The sequence below is a fragment of the Eulemur rufifrons genome, chromosome 26 (genome assembly GCF_041146395.1).
Source record: "Eulemur rufifrons isolate Redbay chromosome 26, OSU_ERuf_1, whole genome shotgun sequence".
NCBI classification, from domain to species: domain Eukaryota; kingdom Metazoa; phylum Chordata; class Mammalia; order Primates; family Lemuridae; genus Eulemur; species Eulemur rufifrons.
The window spans coordinates 1198058-1216112 of record NC_091008.1 but is presented as its reverse complement, the minus strand read 5'-3'; the positions used below and the strand labels follow the sequence as shown (position 1 = coordinate 1216112).

At 42.4% G+C, this 18055-nt stretch overlaps 1 protein-coding gene and 1 long non-coding RNA gene across 2 annotated transcripts in view; one reads left to right on the top strand and one right to left on the bottom strand.

Annotated features, from left to right (window-relative positions):
- Window positions 1-15000, top strand: part of NDST3 (N-deacetylase and N-sulfotransferase 3) — a 95224-nt gene extending 80224 nt beyond the window's left edge. Inside the window, exons 9-13 of the mRNA XM_069459083.1 lie at window positions 1674-1848; window positions 4715-4885; window positions 6530-6639; window positions 12849-12951; window positions 14634-15000. Of these exons, the coding sequence (XP_069315184.1) occupies window positions 1674-1848; window positions 4715-4885; window positions 6530-6639; window positions 12849-12951; window positions 14634-14753 (679 nt within the window). The 3' untranslated portion in view covers window positions 14754-15000. The remainder of the gene's footprint in view (window positions 1-1673; window positions 1849-4714; window positions 4886-6529; window positions 6640-12848; window positions 12952-14633) is intronic.
- LOC138375484 (uncharacterized) lies at window positions 12170-16607 on the bottom strand. The gene is made up of 4 exons (XR_011231523.1): window positions 16472-16607; window positions 15036-15128; window positions 14341-14498; window positions 12170-12512 (listed from the first exon to the last, which is right to left on the bottom strand). It is a non-coding gene; the product is annotated as an uncharacterized lncRNA (long non-coding RNA).
- Between the last annotated feature and the right edge of the window lie 1448 nt (window positions 16608-18055).

The following is an 18055-nucleotide window of genomic DNA, read 5'->3' as shown; positions in this document are numbered from 1 at the left end:
TTCAGCACTTTCTATAAATAGAACGCACACCAGAACAGGTAGCAGAGCAAACTTTCCTAAAACTTTTGTATAGCTCTCTCCCCCTGAGAGGGTGCCAGAATTACCCATCACCCACAAGGCAACTCCCAGAAAACAGAAAAGGATTTCTTTGCTGCTCTGCATCTCAAGGCATCACCTCATTGCACCAGCTAAACTCTGCAGTGTGTTGACGACTGGATCCTGCCGGAAGCTTCCTCGTGCGAGGTGACAGGATCTGGCCGTTGAAAGTCTGTGACTGTCTCGTGTGATCTTTCAGTCAGAAGAAAACAGCGCACCGTAAAAAGAAGTCATTGCCTGGCTGCTAGTGACTCTCGTGTCCAGTAATTATTGAACCACCTTGTCTGGGAAGCCCCGAGTCGTGGTGGCTTAGGAATTGGCAGTGGGGGCTGGGGCCATCATGATAAAATGTGAACATCCCTACGAGTTAGATTCTCATAGCCTCTCTAAAAAAGCCCTTTTCTTCCAGAAGGCATCCCTGAGTGCTTCAGAAATATCTTACCATTACGTGCTACGTTAGTTATATCTGACAACTTTTGTAAAGGAGGAACATTAAACAAAATCCTACATTTCAGCCCTTGAGCCTAAGGGGTCCCTGCCTTTACCCCCCTGGTGATGTGAATTTTCACTTAAGGATCCAGGACCCAACCTTGGGATTTCCTACCTGGAAATATGTGTATGCTTTTTAGACTTTTCTTACAATTATTCTGAAGAAGGATATAAGTGATTGTATATGGAAAAAATTCAGCCAATAGGCAGTATTTATACCAGATACGTTCTGCACTTTGACACTGTGTGGTTAAACAGAACATCACCACAACACGTTAGTGGGAATGAAATTCTGCTGGTGGTAAACCAGACATGTTTTGTCTACATCCTCTTAAGATGTCTTTGGGCCGGGCGCGGTGGCTCACGCCTGTAATCCTAGCACTCTGGGAGGCCGAGGTGGGCGGATCGTTTGAGCTCAGGAGTTCGAGACCAGCCTGAGCAAGAGCGAGACCCCATCTCTACTAAAAATAGAAAGAAATTATATGGACAGCTAAAAATATATATAGAAAAAATTAGCCGGGCATGGCGGTGCATGCCTGTAGTCCCAGCTACTCGGGAGGCTGAGGCAGGAGGATCGCTTGAGCTCAGGAGTTTGAGGTTGCTGTGAGCTAGGCTGACGCCACGGCACTCACTCTAGCCTGGGCAACAGAGTGAGACTCTGTCTCAAAAAAAAAAAAAAAAAAAGATGTCTTTGAACTGAACATAGATTAATAATTTGTTTTGCTCAAATTTTCTTTTCCAGTACTTCCATTTTTCTCTGTACAGTATTTCTGCATTTAGATACATTTTATATATAGTTAGGCTATTGCTGCAGTTAGATCACTCTGTGTCTGTGTTTCTGTTCTCTCTGTATCTTTTTTCCTGATATTAAGCAAAAGAAAAAGAAAATGTATTTAGAAAAACATCTTCCAACTCCATTATCAGTGTTCTGGCTATTTCCCCCTGCTAACAAAGAGGGACGAATGCCCCAAGGAGAAGGTGGTTTTGTTTAGGAGACACATGAATTTGGGGGATGCCTTTAACATCTTCAGTCACCAGGGTATGAGCGTAACCAGGGTCTTGTTGTGAGGAAAATATTCCTGTTCTAGGTATATGGATTTCTTCCCAGTCCCATCAAATGTCACCACCGACTTCCTGTTTGAGAAGAGCGCCAACTACTTCCACTCCGAGGAAGCCCCCAAAAGAGCAGCCTCTCTGGTCCCCAAAGCCAAGATCATCACCATTCTTATCGACCCCTCAGACCGGGCCTACTCCTGGTACCAGGTGAGGCAGATACAGGCAGAATCCAACAGGTAGAGGGGGGTCCGCACAGGGGAGGATGGCTTTTAGCAACAGTCCCCACCTCAGGTTCTAACAAAAGAGGAGATTTGCTACTTGTTTGATATTTACAGAAAAATGGATACATTTTTCTTTATTTTCATGGAGAAACTTTCTCCATTAAGTTTTTGTTCATTTTTAATCAATTTGTTTAATAAAATTTATTAATGTAATTAAGAAATTAAAATATAACAAAATATTATGTGCATATATATATATCTGTGCTTCTACACATCTGCATTTTAAAAGTAAATGTTATAATAATTTAAAATGATTATTTTTCATCCTAGTCCATGTGTATTCTATAAAGGGCCGAACTGCAAAAATGTGGCAACTCTCCCTTTATATTTTGAAAGAAGCCAGAGATGACATGTCAATGAATGAACATGGCTATGTTCCAGTGAAACTGTATTCATAAAAACAGGTGGGAGGCCACAGATTGCTGGCCCCGACTATAATAGAGTTTAAATAACTTTTGTATAAAAAAAAAAAACCACTCAGTGGCAAAGCAGATATAAGAGTTCTTCATCCCTGAAAGCCCAACCTGTCTGCACCTGCTCTAAGCCTCCTCCTCATCTACTCATTGCCATTGTGTTTCTGATGTTGGTTAGTTACAATCACTTTGAAATAATTTAACAGACGCTAGTAATAATGTTTATATATCAATATATTTAACAGACGCTAGTAATAATACTTATATATCAGATACATTTTACTTTAATATATCATGAAAAACGATAGCTAGGAAAAGAAGTTGAAACCTGTCCCGGTGATATTTTAATCACCAAGTGGAACAGTTCAATAAAAAGCAGCCAAAATTATACATAAAAGTGTAACAAAATTAACAGAGTCAGTGTTTTTAGTTCTGGGACGCTTAGTTATCATTTCTCTGTTTTGTAACTTAAAAAACAACACTTTCCTACTGTTCATCTATTCATAAACAATTTAAATGAGTACCATGTCCCAAATATTAAGTGTGATTTGCAAATAAGCCGATCAATGCGGACGCTACACTTGAGACTGCGTTCAGTCTAGTTGGAGAAATGTGTTTAAATAAGCACATAAATCAGAAAGTGGTGCGTGGTGGGCAGACGCAGAGCGAGAAAGCCCATCTGATAAAGGCCCCGGGGAGAGGCAGCTTCCTAACCGGCTGCCCCAGAGGAGCCCAGACACCGGAACCGCCGGGCATTTCCCTGGAGGAGGGAAGGATCTGTAAGGGGGGAAGTTTAGGTAAAATCAAAACGAAGAATTGTTTTGATGGGGGCAAGGCAGAGCTGTGTGTAAAGGAGTCATCAGCAGGTGGGGGCTGAAAAACAGACTGAGGGTCCTATTTCCTCGGGAACTTTAAAGTTAAGATAATGAGGAATGTCGTGTAAATCGTCTGAAATCTGCAGGTGGGTTGGATACGAGGCTACTTCTCGGTGCTAAAGTGACCCACATAGCTCACACCCTCCAGGCAGGAGTGGGATGTTCCAGTCTCCCTGCTGATGACTTTAAACAGCTCAGTCCTTGACAGTTAGGATGTCAGAGAATAAACTCCCCCAGCTCTGAGTCCTTTTGTTATTTAACAAGAGCAGCTTTTCCAGGTTCCCAAGAGGAGGGACAGACTGTCAGGGAAGGTCGTACGAAGCCGAAGCCGACGAAATCCTAGAGAGGCAAACCGATGATAACCTGCCTAACAGGGTGTAGACACACCCTCCAAAGCCAAGATCCAGAGAATTCCACAGTTCCATACCAATCATTCGTGCAGAACCTGGAACCATCTTTTAAATCAAAATATACGGCAAATTGCAAACTGACCAATTTGTGTTTGCACCTTTTACCTTTTCCACAAGGTATCTGGAGAAAAAAGAAATAAACCTTAATTGACTCAGGAAGAAGAAAATTGGAGCTTGGCAACCACTTAGCCCCTGAAAAATAGAGAATTTACAGAAAAAGAGGGTTTTCAGGCTGCAGGTTAACAGTGTCCTAAATATCACAAACAGGTCACGGTGGCAAAACGCAGGCTTTAACAAAGTCTAGTAGCGTTTGGGGTGCAGTAATTTGACACTCAATCGTAGAAAATTTGCTATTCAACCAGATGTAGTAAACATCCACAAACCCACCACTAAGCCTGAATATTTATTGGTCAATCTAAGGAAAAGGTGATTTCCTCGAGCCCCCGGGCCCACGCCGGAGCCTTTAGGAAGCACTTTCCTACTTGGACTGCTGCTTTCTGCATCTTCTGCACAATAAACGACGGATTCACCGCAAAGGTGACCATTAAATAAAACACTATCGGCTTTCAGATGCCAGGTGATGTACGATAAAAGCTGTGGATTTCAGATAACGTACACGTCAGAGTTTTTAGTAGTTTCTGCATTTAAAATAGCTGATAGAGCTTTTCTAATCTAAGACTGCGCTACGAGATAGAGCAGAATTATTTGGCAGAATTAGCAGCGTGCTTGTGTATCACGGATATTTGCTGGACGGGATAAATGGTTTGCTTATGGGCTGCAAAGGGGACATTAAAAAGTTTCCTTCCAGAATAAAAGACACCAAGGAAACAACTCAGTAAAGCTGGCTAAGGAATCCTATCGACAAGAATTCAACTTCTACCAAATAAGTTCTCAAACGTTTACTGTCATGGGGGCCATAACTTTAAATCCTGATGCTCCAAGCAAACATTTTCATCCTTTCTTAATTTTAAAATAAATATGTCTTCAGCAGTGGGGCGGTCTTTGCTTTAGCTTTGAGCTGCCTCCTGAGGATTGATTGGTCCTTACTCATGCCTGTGGTTCGGGTTGTTTAACGACCCGCCTTTCCCTCTTAGCATCAGCGCTCGCACGAGGACCCCGCGGCTCTGCGGTTCAGCTTCTACGAAGTGATCTCGGCCGGGCCCCGGGCGCCCTGGGAGCTGCGGGCCCTGCAGAAACGCTGCCTGGTGCCCGGCTGGTACGCCAGCCACATCGAGAGGTGGCTCGTCCACTTCCCCCCGTTTCAGGTACGGAGCCGTGGTGACTTGCATGACGTGACAGTCCCATTCACTGACGACTCTGCCGCAAGGATGAAGTTTTTACTCCTTAAAACGTTTACTAGCTTTTACTCTTTCGTTGCAAAAAACGGAACTGTGGCAGAGAAAAATAAAACAGGCAGAGGTAGAAAACTGTTTAATTTTCTGTCTAAGAGTATTTGAGGCCAATTCTCCCTGCTCTGTTTTCTAGCGTGCACCTTCCCTGACTGTAAAGAGCTTCAAAAGCCTTAGGTCCCTGGTTCTTCTTCTGAGATGAATAAAGCTCGAAAGAGAAGCTCGTAGCCAAACCAGACAACTCTGTTTTGCTTAATTAAGTACCATTATTCCCCTTCTTCTTTTTCTTTTTCTTTTTTTTTTGAGACAGAGTCTCACTCTCTTGCCTGGGCTAGAGTGCCGTGCCATCAGCCTTGCTCACAGCAACCTCAAACTCCTGGGCTCAAGCGATCCTCCTGCCTCAGCCTCCCGAGTAGCTGGGACTCCCGAGTAGCTGCCACCGCGCCCAGCTCATTTTTTCTATATATATTTTTAGTTGTCCAGCTAATTTCTTTCTATTTTTAGTAGAGCTGGGGTCTGGCTCTTGCTCAGGCTGGTCTCAAACTCCTGACCTCGAGTGATCCTCCCGCCTCGGCATTATTCCCCTTTGGGACCCCCTTGTGCTGTGTTCGTCTCAGTCCTCTTGCTTCTCTCTGTGCCTGGCATTGACCCAGAGCACAAGGCCAGCCCCTCACTGGTCGCTTACGCAGCCCAGGGTCGGACTGGGGGTGCCTGTGCGCCTAGAACCGTGCTGTCCGGTGTTGTAGCCAGCACCATGTATGGCTATTTAAATTTATATTAAATAAAATTAAAAATTCAGTTCCTCGATTGCATTAGCCGCATTTCAAGTGCTGGGTGGCTGCTGGGTGTTGACCCCGGCAGCTGTGGAGCGTGTCCGTGACCACACAGGGCCCGTGGCCCAGGGCTGGGCCGGATGCCAGAGGGATATTGGAGAAGAGGTGTGGGCAGGGGCCGCCCTGCAGGCTCTGGGGTGTCTGTCGTGGCCCCTGTCGCAGCGTCGTGCTGGGCCCGGCCTCACCTAGTGACAGGCACATTCTCCCCGTGGCCTCCTGAGTAGTTCTGTCCCTGTTCGGGTCCTCTGGGAGCCTCACCTTCTCCCGCACGTGGTTATCCAAGTATTTCTTCAAATCTCTTAGTGCTGCTGCCGCACGGACCCTGCAGGGTGCGTCCTGGGACGTGTCACACCTGGGCCGAGTGCACCTTCCTCCTCCTCTTCCTCTTCCTCCACCGCACTGCTCCCCAGCCCGGGGACGGAGCCACTGCTCTACTTCCAAACTCGGTTTCCATGTGTGATTTCCTGTCCCCTCAGCTGCCTTTTCTGTCTCCTCATGTTTACAGGACTTCTCAGATTGCAAAAGGATGCACGCAATTGGCACGATTGATTTCCTGTTCCGGGTCGGGAGTGAGGGGGACCTGTTCACGCCTAACGACCCTGCGAATCCCCCCCCCCACCCGGGACGGCGTCTCCCACTGGAAGACAGAAATTGTTCACTATACAGTTAACAGGTCGTTTTCAACGTGCACTGGGTTATTTTTTTGTTTGTTTCTTTGGTAATTTAGTTGCTGATTATTGATGGGCAACAGCTAAGAACTGACCCTGCTACAGTGATGGATGAAGTCCAGAAGTTTCTAGGAGTCTCTCCTCATTATAACTACTCGGAAGCTTTAACGTAAGTTTATATTCTAATTACTTCATTGAAATTTCAGGAGAGCACTTGTTTTAAAGAAATTATAGTTTGGTGATGTAATTTTTAGGGTTAGCTTTTCTTCATATACTGATTATCTTTCAGTTTGACATTAACCACTTGGGAAGGAACATTTCAACAATATGCCAGAGAAATGGCCTAAATTCTCTGTCGATTCCTAATTGTGCAAAGATGTAGGTACGATGGGGAAAAAAAAAAACAAAAAACACCAAATTAATTGTGCAAAGATTTCTCTTGAAAGGAAATTGAGAAACAAAACAGTTGTGAGTCTTTAACAACTAACCTTAACAGAGGAAGTAGGAACAGGTGATGAACTCGGGAGTTTAGGGGCTCACTCTTCTCTCTCTGTGCAATTTTTAGAAACAATGTCATACAGCAAAAAAAAAGCCCACTGGGTGACTGAGTCACAGAGACATCCGTGCTCTTAAACACACTGCCAGTTTTCGCTTGTCTGTCCTTACCCGCTGTGAGTGTGGTCCTCAAGAGGCCCCGGCGGTTACAGCGCTGGTTTGGTTTGTTGGTCCGTTTGTGTGGCTTTTGCTGGTTTCCTCTGATTTTCTCAGGCAGCTGAGTCCCCAGGGCTGGGACCAGCAGGGAGAGGCTGGAGGGACCCAGGGTTCAAAGAGGCTCTCGCCGTCAGGCCTCGCACACCACGCGCCTCTCTTACCGCACCCCGGCTCTGACTCCAGGCTTCACGCGGTGTTGTCCAGTAAGGCCTCCAGCGCGCTCTGCCCAGCACTCGGATCTATGAAGGTTGTGTGTATCAGATTTGTAAAGGTTCTAGAACAACTGGAAGGCACTGAGTCGAATGCACCACAGACCTGACTCTCACTATAAAAATTTTTTTTTTTTTTTGTTTGAGACAGAGTGTCACTTTGTTGCCCTGGCTAGAGTGCCATGGCGTCAGCCTAGCTCACAGCAACCTCAAACTCCTGGGCTCAAGCGATCCTCCTGCCTCAGCCTCCCGAGTAGCCGGGACTACAGGCATGCGCCACCATGCCCGGCTAATTTTTTTTCTATATATATTTTAGTTGGCCAGATAATTTCTTTCTATTTTTAGTAGAGACGGGGTCTTGCTCTTGCTCAGGCTGGTCTCGAACTCCTGACCTTGAGCGATCCACCCGCTTCGGCCTCCCAGAGTGCTAGGATTACAGGCGTGAGCCACCGCGCCCGGCCAAAAAATTTTTTTAATCTCAGGATTATGGGCTGAGCCTTAAAGAAACTGAAAAAGACTGTATCATGCCATTCTTCCATTGTAGTTTTTAGTATAAAAGCTCAGTTCCATAGATCAACTGGTTTTTCCTTTTTGTTTTTTTGTTTGTTTGTTTGTTTGTTTGTTTGTTTTGTACTCCTTATCCTATTTCCATTCAGAAAGTGAAAGGCAGGCTTCCTTTACCTGTCGGCATCCCTGACGGTAAAGACTGGCAGGAAAACGTCAAATGCTACTCATGTCTTGTGCCAATCGCACGCAGAGGCGCGTGAGAGGGACGCTTTGGTTTGGAGGATGAGGGAGCAGGTGGAACTCGGCAGTTTGGAGCTTCCTTGCAGAGAGCCGTTCTCTTTGCTCTCGTCATGAACCTCCCGGGCCTGTTTTCTGTGCTCAGAGCTGCTGGGTTTCGAGAGCTTGGTTCAAGCAGCAGCGCAGACACACGAGCCTCGGGCGTTCAGCACTCGGCTTAACCTTAGGGAAAGCGGAATGGGTTTAGTCTGCAGTTAGAAATTCAGGTCCACTTTCTGTCTTTTTAAGTATCCCTGAGAAGAGAAAGCTTTTATTTTCTAAACAGTTTTCTCCTTCATGCGGGCTTCTCTTTGGGTCTCTTTTATCGCGTGTAGAGCAAAGCACTGTATTTCAGAAGAAAGAAAAGTACAGTCTTCTAGAAAGACAGAATCTGTGTTTCTTACGGAACGGCCCTTGGCCGGCGTGGAGTGTGTGTGACCGTCCGCACCCCGCTCAGCGGCGAGCTCGCCTTCGTCCCCACGGCTGAGAAAAGGTGGCGTCAACTTCAGAGAGTGTCAGAGCAACGTGCCACATACAAAGGACTGGGGGTCACTTTGTACCCGGGCTGCATCTGCTACAATTGCCCATTATGTGATTCTCTGACCCGGCTGGGGGCTCAGTGGGAGAAGCAGGGAGGTAAGATCCGTGCGGTTTCTGGGCCAGCCGGGCTGCCCGCACGCCGGCTGTGCTGGTAGGGAGATGCGTTTCCACTCAGCCTCTTTCACATTCTCTTGTCAGTCATCAGTCGGCCTGACACACCTTGCAGAACCGGAGTGCACGTGTCGTGGGGTGTTTGGAGGTTCCGTGTCACGGTCTTAGGTCCAAACTGATCTTCCTTCACCCCCGGCCCTTGGCAGTTACTTATCTGAACTCTGACCTCACAACTGAGTCACTCTTGTTAGAGTAATGGCACTTTCCGGAGTGCTTGGCCAATGCTGGAAATGATTAGAGGTACCAGTATAGCCTCAGAAATGCCACGTATGCTAGTGGGCAAGAGATCCTTTGTATACTTTGTTATTACTTCTTCTTTTCCTGCTAGTGATAGTGAAGACCGTCTCTTTGGGGCTTAAAAATAATTTTTTTTTTTTTCATTTAAAGTTCTCTAAGGATGTATTAAACTGCAAACCAGTATGAATTCTCAGCTAGCCACATAAATTCAGTGCTTTGCACACAGTAGAGTGAATGAATGGAACAAGGTCTACACAAAAGTTTTTTGGGGGGGGTGGGAGGACTTTATTTTTTTTATTCTTATTTCAGCATATTGTGGGGGTATGAAAGTTTAGGTTACGTATATTGCCCTTGTCCCCCACCCCCCCGAGTCAGAGCTTCAAGCGTGTCCATCCCCCAGACAGTGCGCATCGCACTCATTATGTATGTATACACCCATCCCCTCCCCCCACCCATATCTGCCCGACATCCGATCAGTGTCATTCCTAAATGTGCACTTAGGTGATGATCAGTGAAACCAATTTGATGGTGAGTACATGTGGTGCTTATTTTTCCATTCTTGGGATTCTTCACTTAGTAGAATGGGTTCCAGCTCTATCCAGGAGAACATACGAGATTCTATATCCCCATTATTGCTTATAGCTGAGTAATATTCCATGGTATACATGTACCACATTTTATTAATCCACTCATGGATTGCTGGGCACTTGGGGTTGTTTCCGCATCTTTGCAATTGTGAATTGTGCTACTATAAACATTCTAGTGCAGATGTCTTTTTTATAGAATGTCTTTTGTTCTTTTGGGTAGATGCCCAGTAATGAGATTGCTGGATCAAATGGTAGGTCTACTTGTATCTGTTTAAGGAATCTCCATATTGCTTTCCACAGGGGTTGCACTAGTTTGCAGTCCCACCAGCAGTGTATGAGTGTTCCTGTCTCTCCACATCCATGCCAATATTTATTGTTATGGGAGTTTTTGATAAAGGCCATTCTCACTGGTGATAAGTGATATCTCATTGTGGTTTTGATTTGCATTTCCCTGATGATTAGAGATGTTGAGCATTTTTTCATAGGTTTGTTGGCCATTGTTCTGTCTTCTTTTGAAAAGTTTCTGTTCGTGTCCTTTGCCCACTTTTTGATAGGGTTTGATTTTTCTTGCTGATTTTCCTGAGCTCTAAATAGATTCTAGTCATCGGGCCTTTATTGGATGTGTAGCATGCGAATATTTTCTCCCTTTCTGTAGGTTGTCTGTTTGCTCTCATGACAGTTTCTTTGGCTGTGCAGAAGCTTTTTAATTTGATCAGGTCCCATTTATTTATTTTTGTTGTTGCTGTGATTGCCTTTGGGGTCTCCTTCATAAATTCTTTGCCTAGGCCAATGTCATTACTGAGTTTTTCCCACATTTTCTTCTAGAATTCTAATAGTTTTGCACCTGAGGTTTAAGTCTCTTATCCACCGTGATTTGATTTTTGTGAGAGGTGAAAGCTGTGGGTCCTGTTTCAGTCTCCTACATGTGGCTATCCAGTTTTCCCAGCACCATTTATTGAACAAGGAATCTTTTCCCTAGTGTATGTTTTTGTCTGCTTTGTCAAAGATTAGATGGCTATATGAGGATGGTTTTATATCTGGATTCTCAGTTCTGTTCCACTGGTCTGTGTCCCTGCACTTGTGCCAATACCAAGCAGTTTTAATAACCACACCCTTGTAGTATAGTTTGAATACAAAAACTTTCTATGTGTTTTTCCCTCTGTTTTCCTCCCAGAATTTTTATTAGTTTTAGCACTTAAATTTAGGTCAATAATCCATTTCAAGTTAATTTTTATATACAGTGTGAGGTGTTTAAGGGTTAATGTTCACTTTTCTCTTATAGATATCCAATTTTTCTTGTGCAATCTGTATGAAAAACTAATCCTTTCCCATTGAATTACCTTGGCTCCTATTTTTTGAAAATCAGTTGACCATAGACGTATAGGTCTATTTCTGCACTCTTTATTTTGTTCCATTGGTCCACTGATGCCAGAACCACATTGCCTTGATTACAGAAAATCTTGAAATCAAATAGTATAAGATCTCCAACTTTGCTCTTTGTTTTGAAAGTTAGGACCTTCTAAATTTCCATGCACATTTTTGAATCATTTTTAATTTCTACTAAAAAAAAGAGTCTACTGGAGTTTTGATTGGAATCACACTGAATCTATAGATAGATTTGGATGGAGAGAGTTGATATTCTACAAATATTTAGTCTTCTGAGAGATTTGATAGATTTTGATAGACTTAAGGGTACAGGTGGGTTTTGGTGACATGGATGAATTGCAGAGAAGTGATATCTGTTTTTTTAGCGTACCCATCGCCGAATAGTGCACACTGCGCCTGATAGGTAGTTTTTCTTCCCTCACCCCCTTTGCAGTCTCCCCCCTTCTAAGTCTCCAGTGTCCACTGTACCAGTCTGTACACCTGCATGCCTTGTGGCTTAGCTCCCACTTGTGAGTGAGAACATGTGGTATTTGGTTTTCCATTCCTGTTTGGAGAGGTAGCATTCTGAGAAATAAGTGATAATTCTTTCTAATGGAGAAGAAGATGTGGCAATAGAGTTACTGAATAACAAAAGCAATGTGGAAGAATTATCACTTATTGTTGTTTTTTGGTTTTGGGGTCTCGCTTTGTTGCCCAGGCTGCTGTCCAACTTCCTGCCCTCAAGCAATCCTCCCTCTTTGGCCTCCCAAAGTGCTAGGATTACAGGCATGAGCCACTGCACCCAGCCAGAATTATCATTTCTGACAATTACTTTCACTTTTATATCTAAGCATGGAAATAACTGCTTTGTTTATAACACAAAATAGACCTAGAGACCAGTGAAAGACAAAAGGCCCTGACTCTAGAGTCGGGAAGCTTAGACTCGAGTTATGACCTGAATACTGAAAAAGTATATGGTCTAAGATAAATAAACCTTGACAGACATTTTCTTCTTTTTCATTTTTTTATTCAGCTAATATTTGATAAATGTTTACAAGAGGCAAACACTATGCAAAGTGCCATAAAATGGGAAGAATACTACACATGATATCCCTTCAGAGGTTATAATGAAAACTCAAATGAGAAACTTATATGAAATATTCTGGTAAACTAAAACATAAAATTTGATGTGCTTCTATTATTTTATTATAGTTATGGCATCAAAATTCCATTTATGGGTTCTGTTACTTTAATACAGAGCTCATGCCAAAAGAAGAAAGTAGCTCTGGAAGAAAAATAGATTATAGACAGAAAATCCTAAAAGTAACCGCTCCATGGCCCACCAAAACCCTTTCTCTTCCATTGTCCTGTAGGTTGTAAGATCTAAGTACCATGTAAATCCATAGACGTAGATGAAGACTGACTTTTCATTTTAAACCCTGCAAAGGAAAACAGTGGACTTGAAACTTATGAATTTTTTCCTTCTAGATGAAGAGGTAGTTTTGTTATCTTCTATTAATAGGAGAACTTCCACTGGAAATTTTCCTATCAGAAATCTGGCAAACTCACAAATATAACAGATGGACTGAGAATTCAGAAGTATGCCAAAAGACTTTATGCCAAGAGATGTAGTATAAAAACAAAACAAAAAAAGTTTCTCTGGTTATAGATTGATATCACTGATATCCAAATAAAAATGTTTATGTATTGGTCATTATATCTTATGAATTGATTGGAAAATAATTTGTGGATTTTTTGTATCTTTATTTTTCTAGGTTTGATTCACATAAAGGTTTCTGGTGTCAGTTATTGGAAGAAGGTAAAACAAAATGCCTTGGAAAAAGCAAAGGAAGAAAATACCCTCCAATGGATGCTGATGTAAGTACAGAGCTTAAAAATACAAACTAAATAAGCAGAATGATAAAAAAAAAAAAAAAAGAATGTCATAACTGCTTTCTTAGAAAACTAAAGTCAAAATTCAGCCTAAAGTCAAATTAAAAGTGACATTTTGATTTTAGTACATGTAGACTGCTTGTTTTGATTTTTCCAATGATATATTATTACCTATCATGCAAGAACAAAGTAAAACAATAGAATTTGACATTTTGAATAAAAACAAAAAGATAACATCTCATTCCAAAAAGAATGATACCTGCACAGACATTTGAGCATAAATGTTAACAGAAACCGAGACAGAAAATATATCAATTGGAAAGTGAAAACAGGACCAAAAGATTTCCATTTTGTTTCACTGCCTACGTCACTCTGTAGTAGGAAGTGTGGCCTGGGTAATGATATTAATTACTAATACAATATGCTCAGCTCTCAACTGTTAATATGCTAATGCAATTAAAGAATTGATATATTTCCCACACATCTAACCTACTGGCAGATAACTTAGGCTTTGGGGCAGGGGGACATGCACAGTGTGGCTAGATGTGGTATGCATCTAGCCCCTCATGGTGGTTCTGTTCAGGATAGTGACGTGGCGATCACTTAATGCCGCATTTTCTCAGTTTGTACACCCTGTATTTTGACTTTAGTGCTTATTTCATATATATTAAGATTCATTAATATTTTTATTTCATATTCAGTCCAGTTAGTATATAGTTTGGATAAAAGAATGTAGGGTAGATTATGACTTATAATTTTTTTAGATCTCATAAATTAAAATAATCATTTGGGTTTTTCCCCCCACAATGTTTAATACATTATGTTAACTGGTCTGAGAATCCTAAGGTGGACTGAACTGATTTGCATACTTTTCTCTAACAAGACTTTCCGGGCCACTTTTTGTGCCGGGCCTGATGGTGACAGGTCTCGTCCTCCATGGGCTGATGCTAAAATTCTGTAGGGAAGGCCTGGAGGAGGGCGCTGTCGTTTTGATAAGTTGCATTCTCAGAACTCCAGCTTTCATTGGTTGATTATTAAAATATACCTTCGGCACACTATGAAAACAATCCCAACCCATTAAAAGAAACTAAAGTGCACTTTCTAGTGTATTTTAAGAAAGTAACATAAAATATATCATTTTCATTTATGTCAAAGCTATTTCCCTACATATTTATCAAAGCTGAAATGTTTTTAATAGACACTGAAGCACATCTTTCTTAACACTTCATTTTTTTAACTCTGGTCCAACATAGACATACTGAGACATAATGCCAAATTTGGTGGTAGAGAAGGGTAAGAAAAACACAACTTTTCAGAATATCAAGTCTTCTAGATCTCTTAACAAGGTCATGGTGTGCTACATCTTGGGTTTACCTGAGGGAGTGAAGTGCTGGTTCTGTGCAGTAGAGTCCAGAGAGGAGGAAATAAAACCGTGCGGGGCCGGGTGGGGCCGGCGGGGCTGTGCCCATGCGGTTCGTCCCCTCCTCGTACAGAACATGCCTAGGACCTTCAGCACAACATCCCAGGGTGACCTAAACAAACAGTGCACACGCTCACCGTCAGCTTTAACCCAGAGATGGCATTCTCGATACTGACTTAAGTCAGAGTCTGTGAAACCTACTTCAATAAACAATGAAATGTGCTTTTATCTCCCCCGCCCCGCGCAGAGCAGAGCATTCCTGTCCAGCTACTACCGAGAGCACAACGTGGAGCTCTCCAAGCTGCTGCACAGGCTGGGGCAGCCGCTGCCGTCCTGGCTCAGGCAGGAGCTGCAGAAGGTGAGATAGCACCGACAGAAACTTCTGGAGACTTCAGCTGCCAACGTAAAACACACCTTTTCCAAAGCTTCCAGAAGCTGTTGAAAATATACCTCTTCACATGAGAAAAAAGAACAAACTTCCTTCCATGTGCTGGCATGTGGATGATTAGAAAAAAAGCAAAAGTACGTTACAAGCCTTGAGGCCTATGGTCTTTCTCCTAACCCATACCTGAGCCCGTGGGGTATCGCAGGCTACTGTGCACTCATGTATAGTAAATGCAGACCTGTCCCCTTTCGTAGTAACACTTACCCTTTCATGTAGCCACTAAGAGTGTGTCTCTGTAGACTTTTAGACTGCTGTTTGCCTGTACAATGTTTTCCTATTCTTTGATTCTATGAAGTCCTACAAAACAAGAAGCAAAATAAACATCACGATGTAGCATAAAATGTCAAAAGCATAACACTCATGAAAAATGCTTGCCAAAATTCAAATCCACTGGAGTGTTTAGAAATAACTGTAAATTATAATTTGTGCTAGATCAGGGAGTGGAAAAGTTATACATGAGCTTTATCTGCATCAAAAAAAAAGATAAGTGCTATAGCAAAAAAAAAAAAAAGTGATTTGTCATAGTCTAGTGCATTTATGTAAAGATTACTAACTCTTCTGTCATAATGTAACTGTTATACTAAAATATATATTGTAAAACTGTCAGATGGTAAAAGGAAACACATCGAATATGCCAAAAGAGTAAATAATTATGTAAAGTGTACTGACTAAATTCTCTAAAAGAGAGAACATCACTGAGAACTCCATGTCCACTTGCTGCAAATCTGTTCCAGTAGTCCTCACAGTGCTACAGAAATGCATGCACAGAATCTAAAGTATGTGTCATCTCCAGAACCAGATTGACTTAAATGTGAATAGTTTTTTTTTTAATGTCCCCCAGAGCAAAATCTAGTAAATGAAAACTAAGGATAGTTTCCCTAGATGATGTGTTTAGGCTATTTACATTTAAATTATTGAAAAACAACATTTTTTTCCAGGTAGTTCAAAATAAAATTATGTAACGAGATTTATAACAAAAAAACTAATATATGATTTGTAATCCAATATTTACAATGATACTTTTGATACAAGGCAGAGAAACACTAGCATATTTTTAAATATTTCACACATCACTCTAATGGACGATAACAAAACATTTAAATGTGTGGATTACCTATTAAATTAAAGCAGAAAGTACAACGATGAGCAAAGCATGGCTCTTGAAATAGATTTCCACTTAAATTTTAAGTGATACACATGACTAATAAAGTATTCAAAAAAGAAAAGTAAAGGGAACTCATACTTATTTTCCTGTTAACATTTACTTAATTTTCAGATGTACTCCATGGTACGCATTTGAAAATTAAATAAATTCCCTGGTATAATTATAAGCCTTTATAAAATGTTATCACAGGTATGATTAGAAAAACAAAATATGCAAGGAAAATCTCTAGCAAAAATATTGTCATTACAATGTGTAAAACTATCAGTTACTCATTAGACAGCAAATTGTGAGATCCTTCCACTTATTATTATATAAAATCTTTAAGGTACATTATAATTACTAAGTAAATGTTCTTTTAAAGTTTTATGTACCCAAAGGATACACTAATTTTTAAACAAACTATTAGCAGAAAGAATTGGAGAAAGAACCAGGTTTTAAGACCCCCGACTGCAAAAGCAGAGTCACTTGGACACACCTGGTAAACTGAGTCTGCAGGCTCCCCGGCTGCCTCTGTGAAGCCACACTCGCCAAACATGCCAGGAGAGTTATCACAGTCTTGCGTCGCCGCCAATTTGAGAAAACTGGGTTAAGAGGTCAAACACAGAGTAGGCTCCAGCAGTTATATACAGTGTCATACTTTCATTTGGCAACATTTATGCTGATTTGAAAAATGTAAAAACTGAGACATTGATGCTTTACTGGCGAGACGGCCATTTGAACTTCTAAGCCAAGCTGCTAATGGCATCGTTCTGTCCAGGTAAACTGAGGTGACTGAACAGCTCACCCTTTAAGATAAATGTCAGAAACATGCTTGATGCCTGTGTAAACAGAGGAAAACAGGAAGAGAAAACACCAAACTGTCATTCACAAGTGCAGGCTCAGAGCAGCAAATGTGTGAAAGGATATGTGACCACTCGACCGTGTCTAGAAGCTGGCGTCACCTTCTAGGGGACACGCCTCCTCTCCACGCTGTGGCCTCCAGCGGTGACCATACTGTTCTGCAAGAAACATAAATACACACGAGAAAAGAATGAGCGACGACGTGATTGAAAACTAGCTTTGTACAGAATTCCCCGTTTCATTGCTTAAAATATGACACTTCCTCAGGAAGAAATGAAATGGTTATTTCAATGTTTATAGCTATGATATTCTTGTCATTCACATTGAATGAAAATTACTGGAAACATTTTTTTCTCTGAGTTTTTTAAAATAAAAAACCTGGATATAATTCTAATAGTAGCATGGTACCTCGTATGGACGACAATAAACTCTGATAAGAAAATGAAGACTTTGGGACTGATGATTTTTGGGTGGTAAGTCGGTATTTGGTGGTTTTTGCCTGGGGGTAAGTGGGAGGTGGTTCTAGAACAGAGATAGGCTGACAGGGCTCAGAGTGGACAGATGGACAGAAAGCTTCCAGGCGGGAAATTAGCAAGTTGTATGTGGTATGTAAGTTTTATACACATACACACACACACACACACATATGTAACGAGGGGGTGGGGTAGAGAGAAAGTAACCATTCACAGATCCTTCTCCTACATTTGACTGTGCTTGTAGTTTTTTAGTTCTACCAGATGTAAAGCGAGCGCCTGGGTCACCCTGGGACCCTAGCGTGAGCGCACAAGAGACCACACGACTGAACAGACTCGAGACCCCCGAGTCTGCCCACAAACGGGCCCCCTACTTTCTTTAACGTTTTAAAAGGTATCAGTCTCTCCTTTATAAAAATCTAGCAAAACAAACAATCTCTGCAAAACAGGGGGGGTGATGGGGTAAAGTGGGACATTTATCTTCATTCTCCACCAATGTTCTTGCCTCCATGCCGATCCCTCTGCTTTCTAGGCAGATTTTGTTAGGTTGCAGCCCCTCCCCCGCCCCCCTGCCCGGTCGGGGTGCCCCAGCTGAGCTCCCCACAGCCCCCCGACACAGCCCCCGCTCGAGCCGGGCCGTCTCCTCTCACCTTCTGCCATCACACTGGGAGTCACACCCCCGGCTCCCCTGGTTCTCGGGCCTTCGGCGGCCGTAGACTGAATTGTAAGACACCAGCGACCCCGCC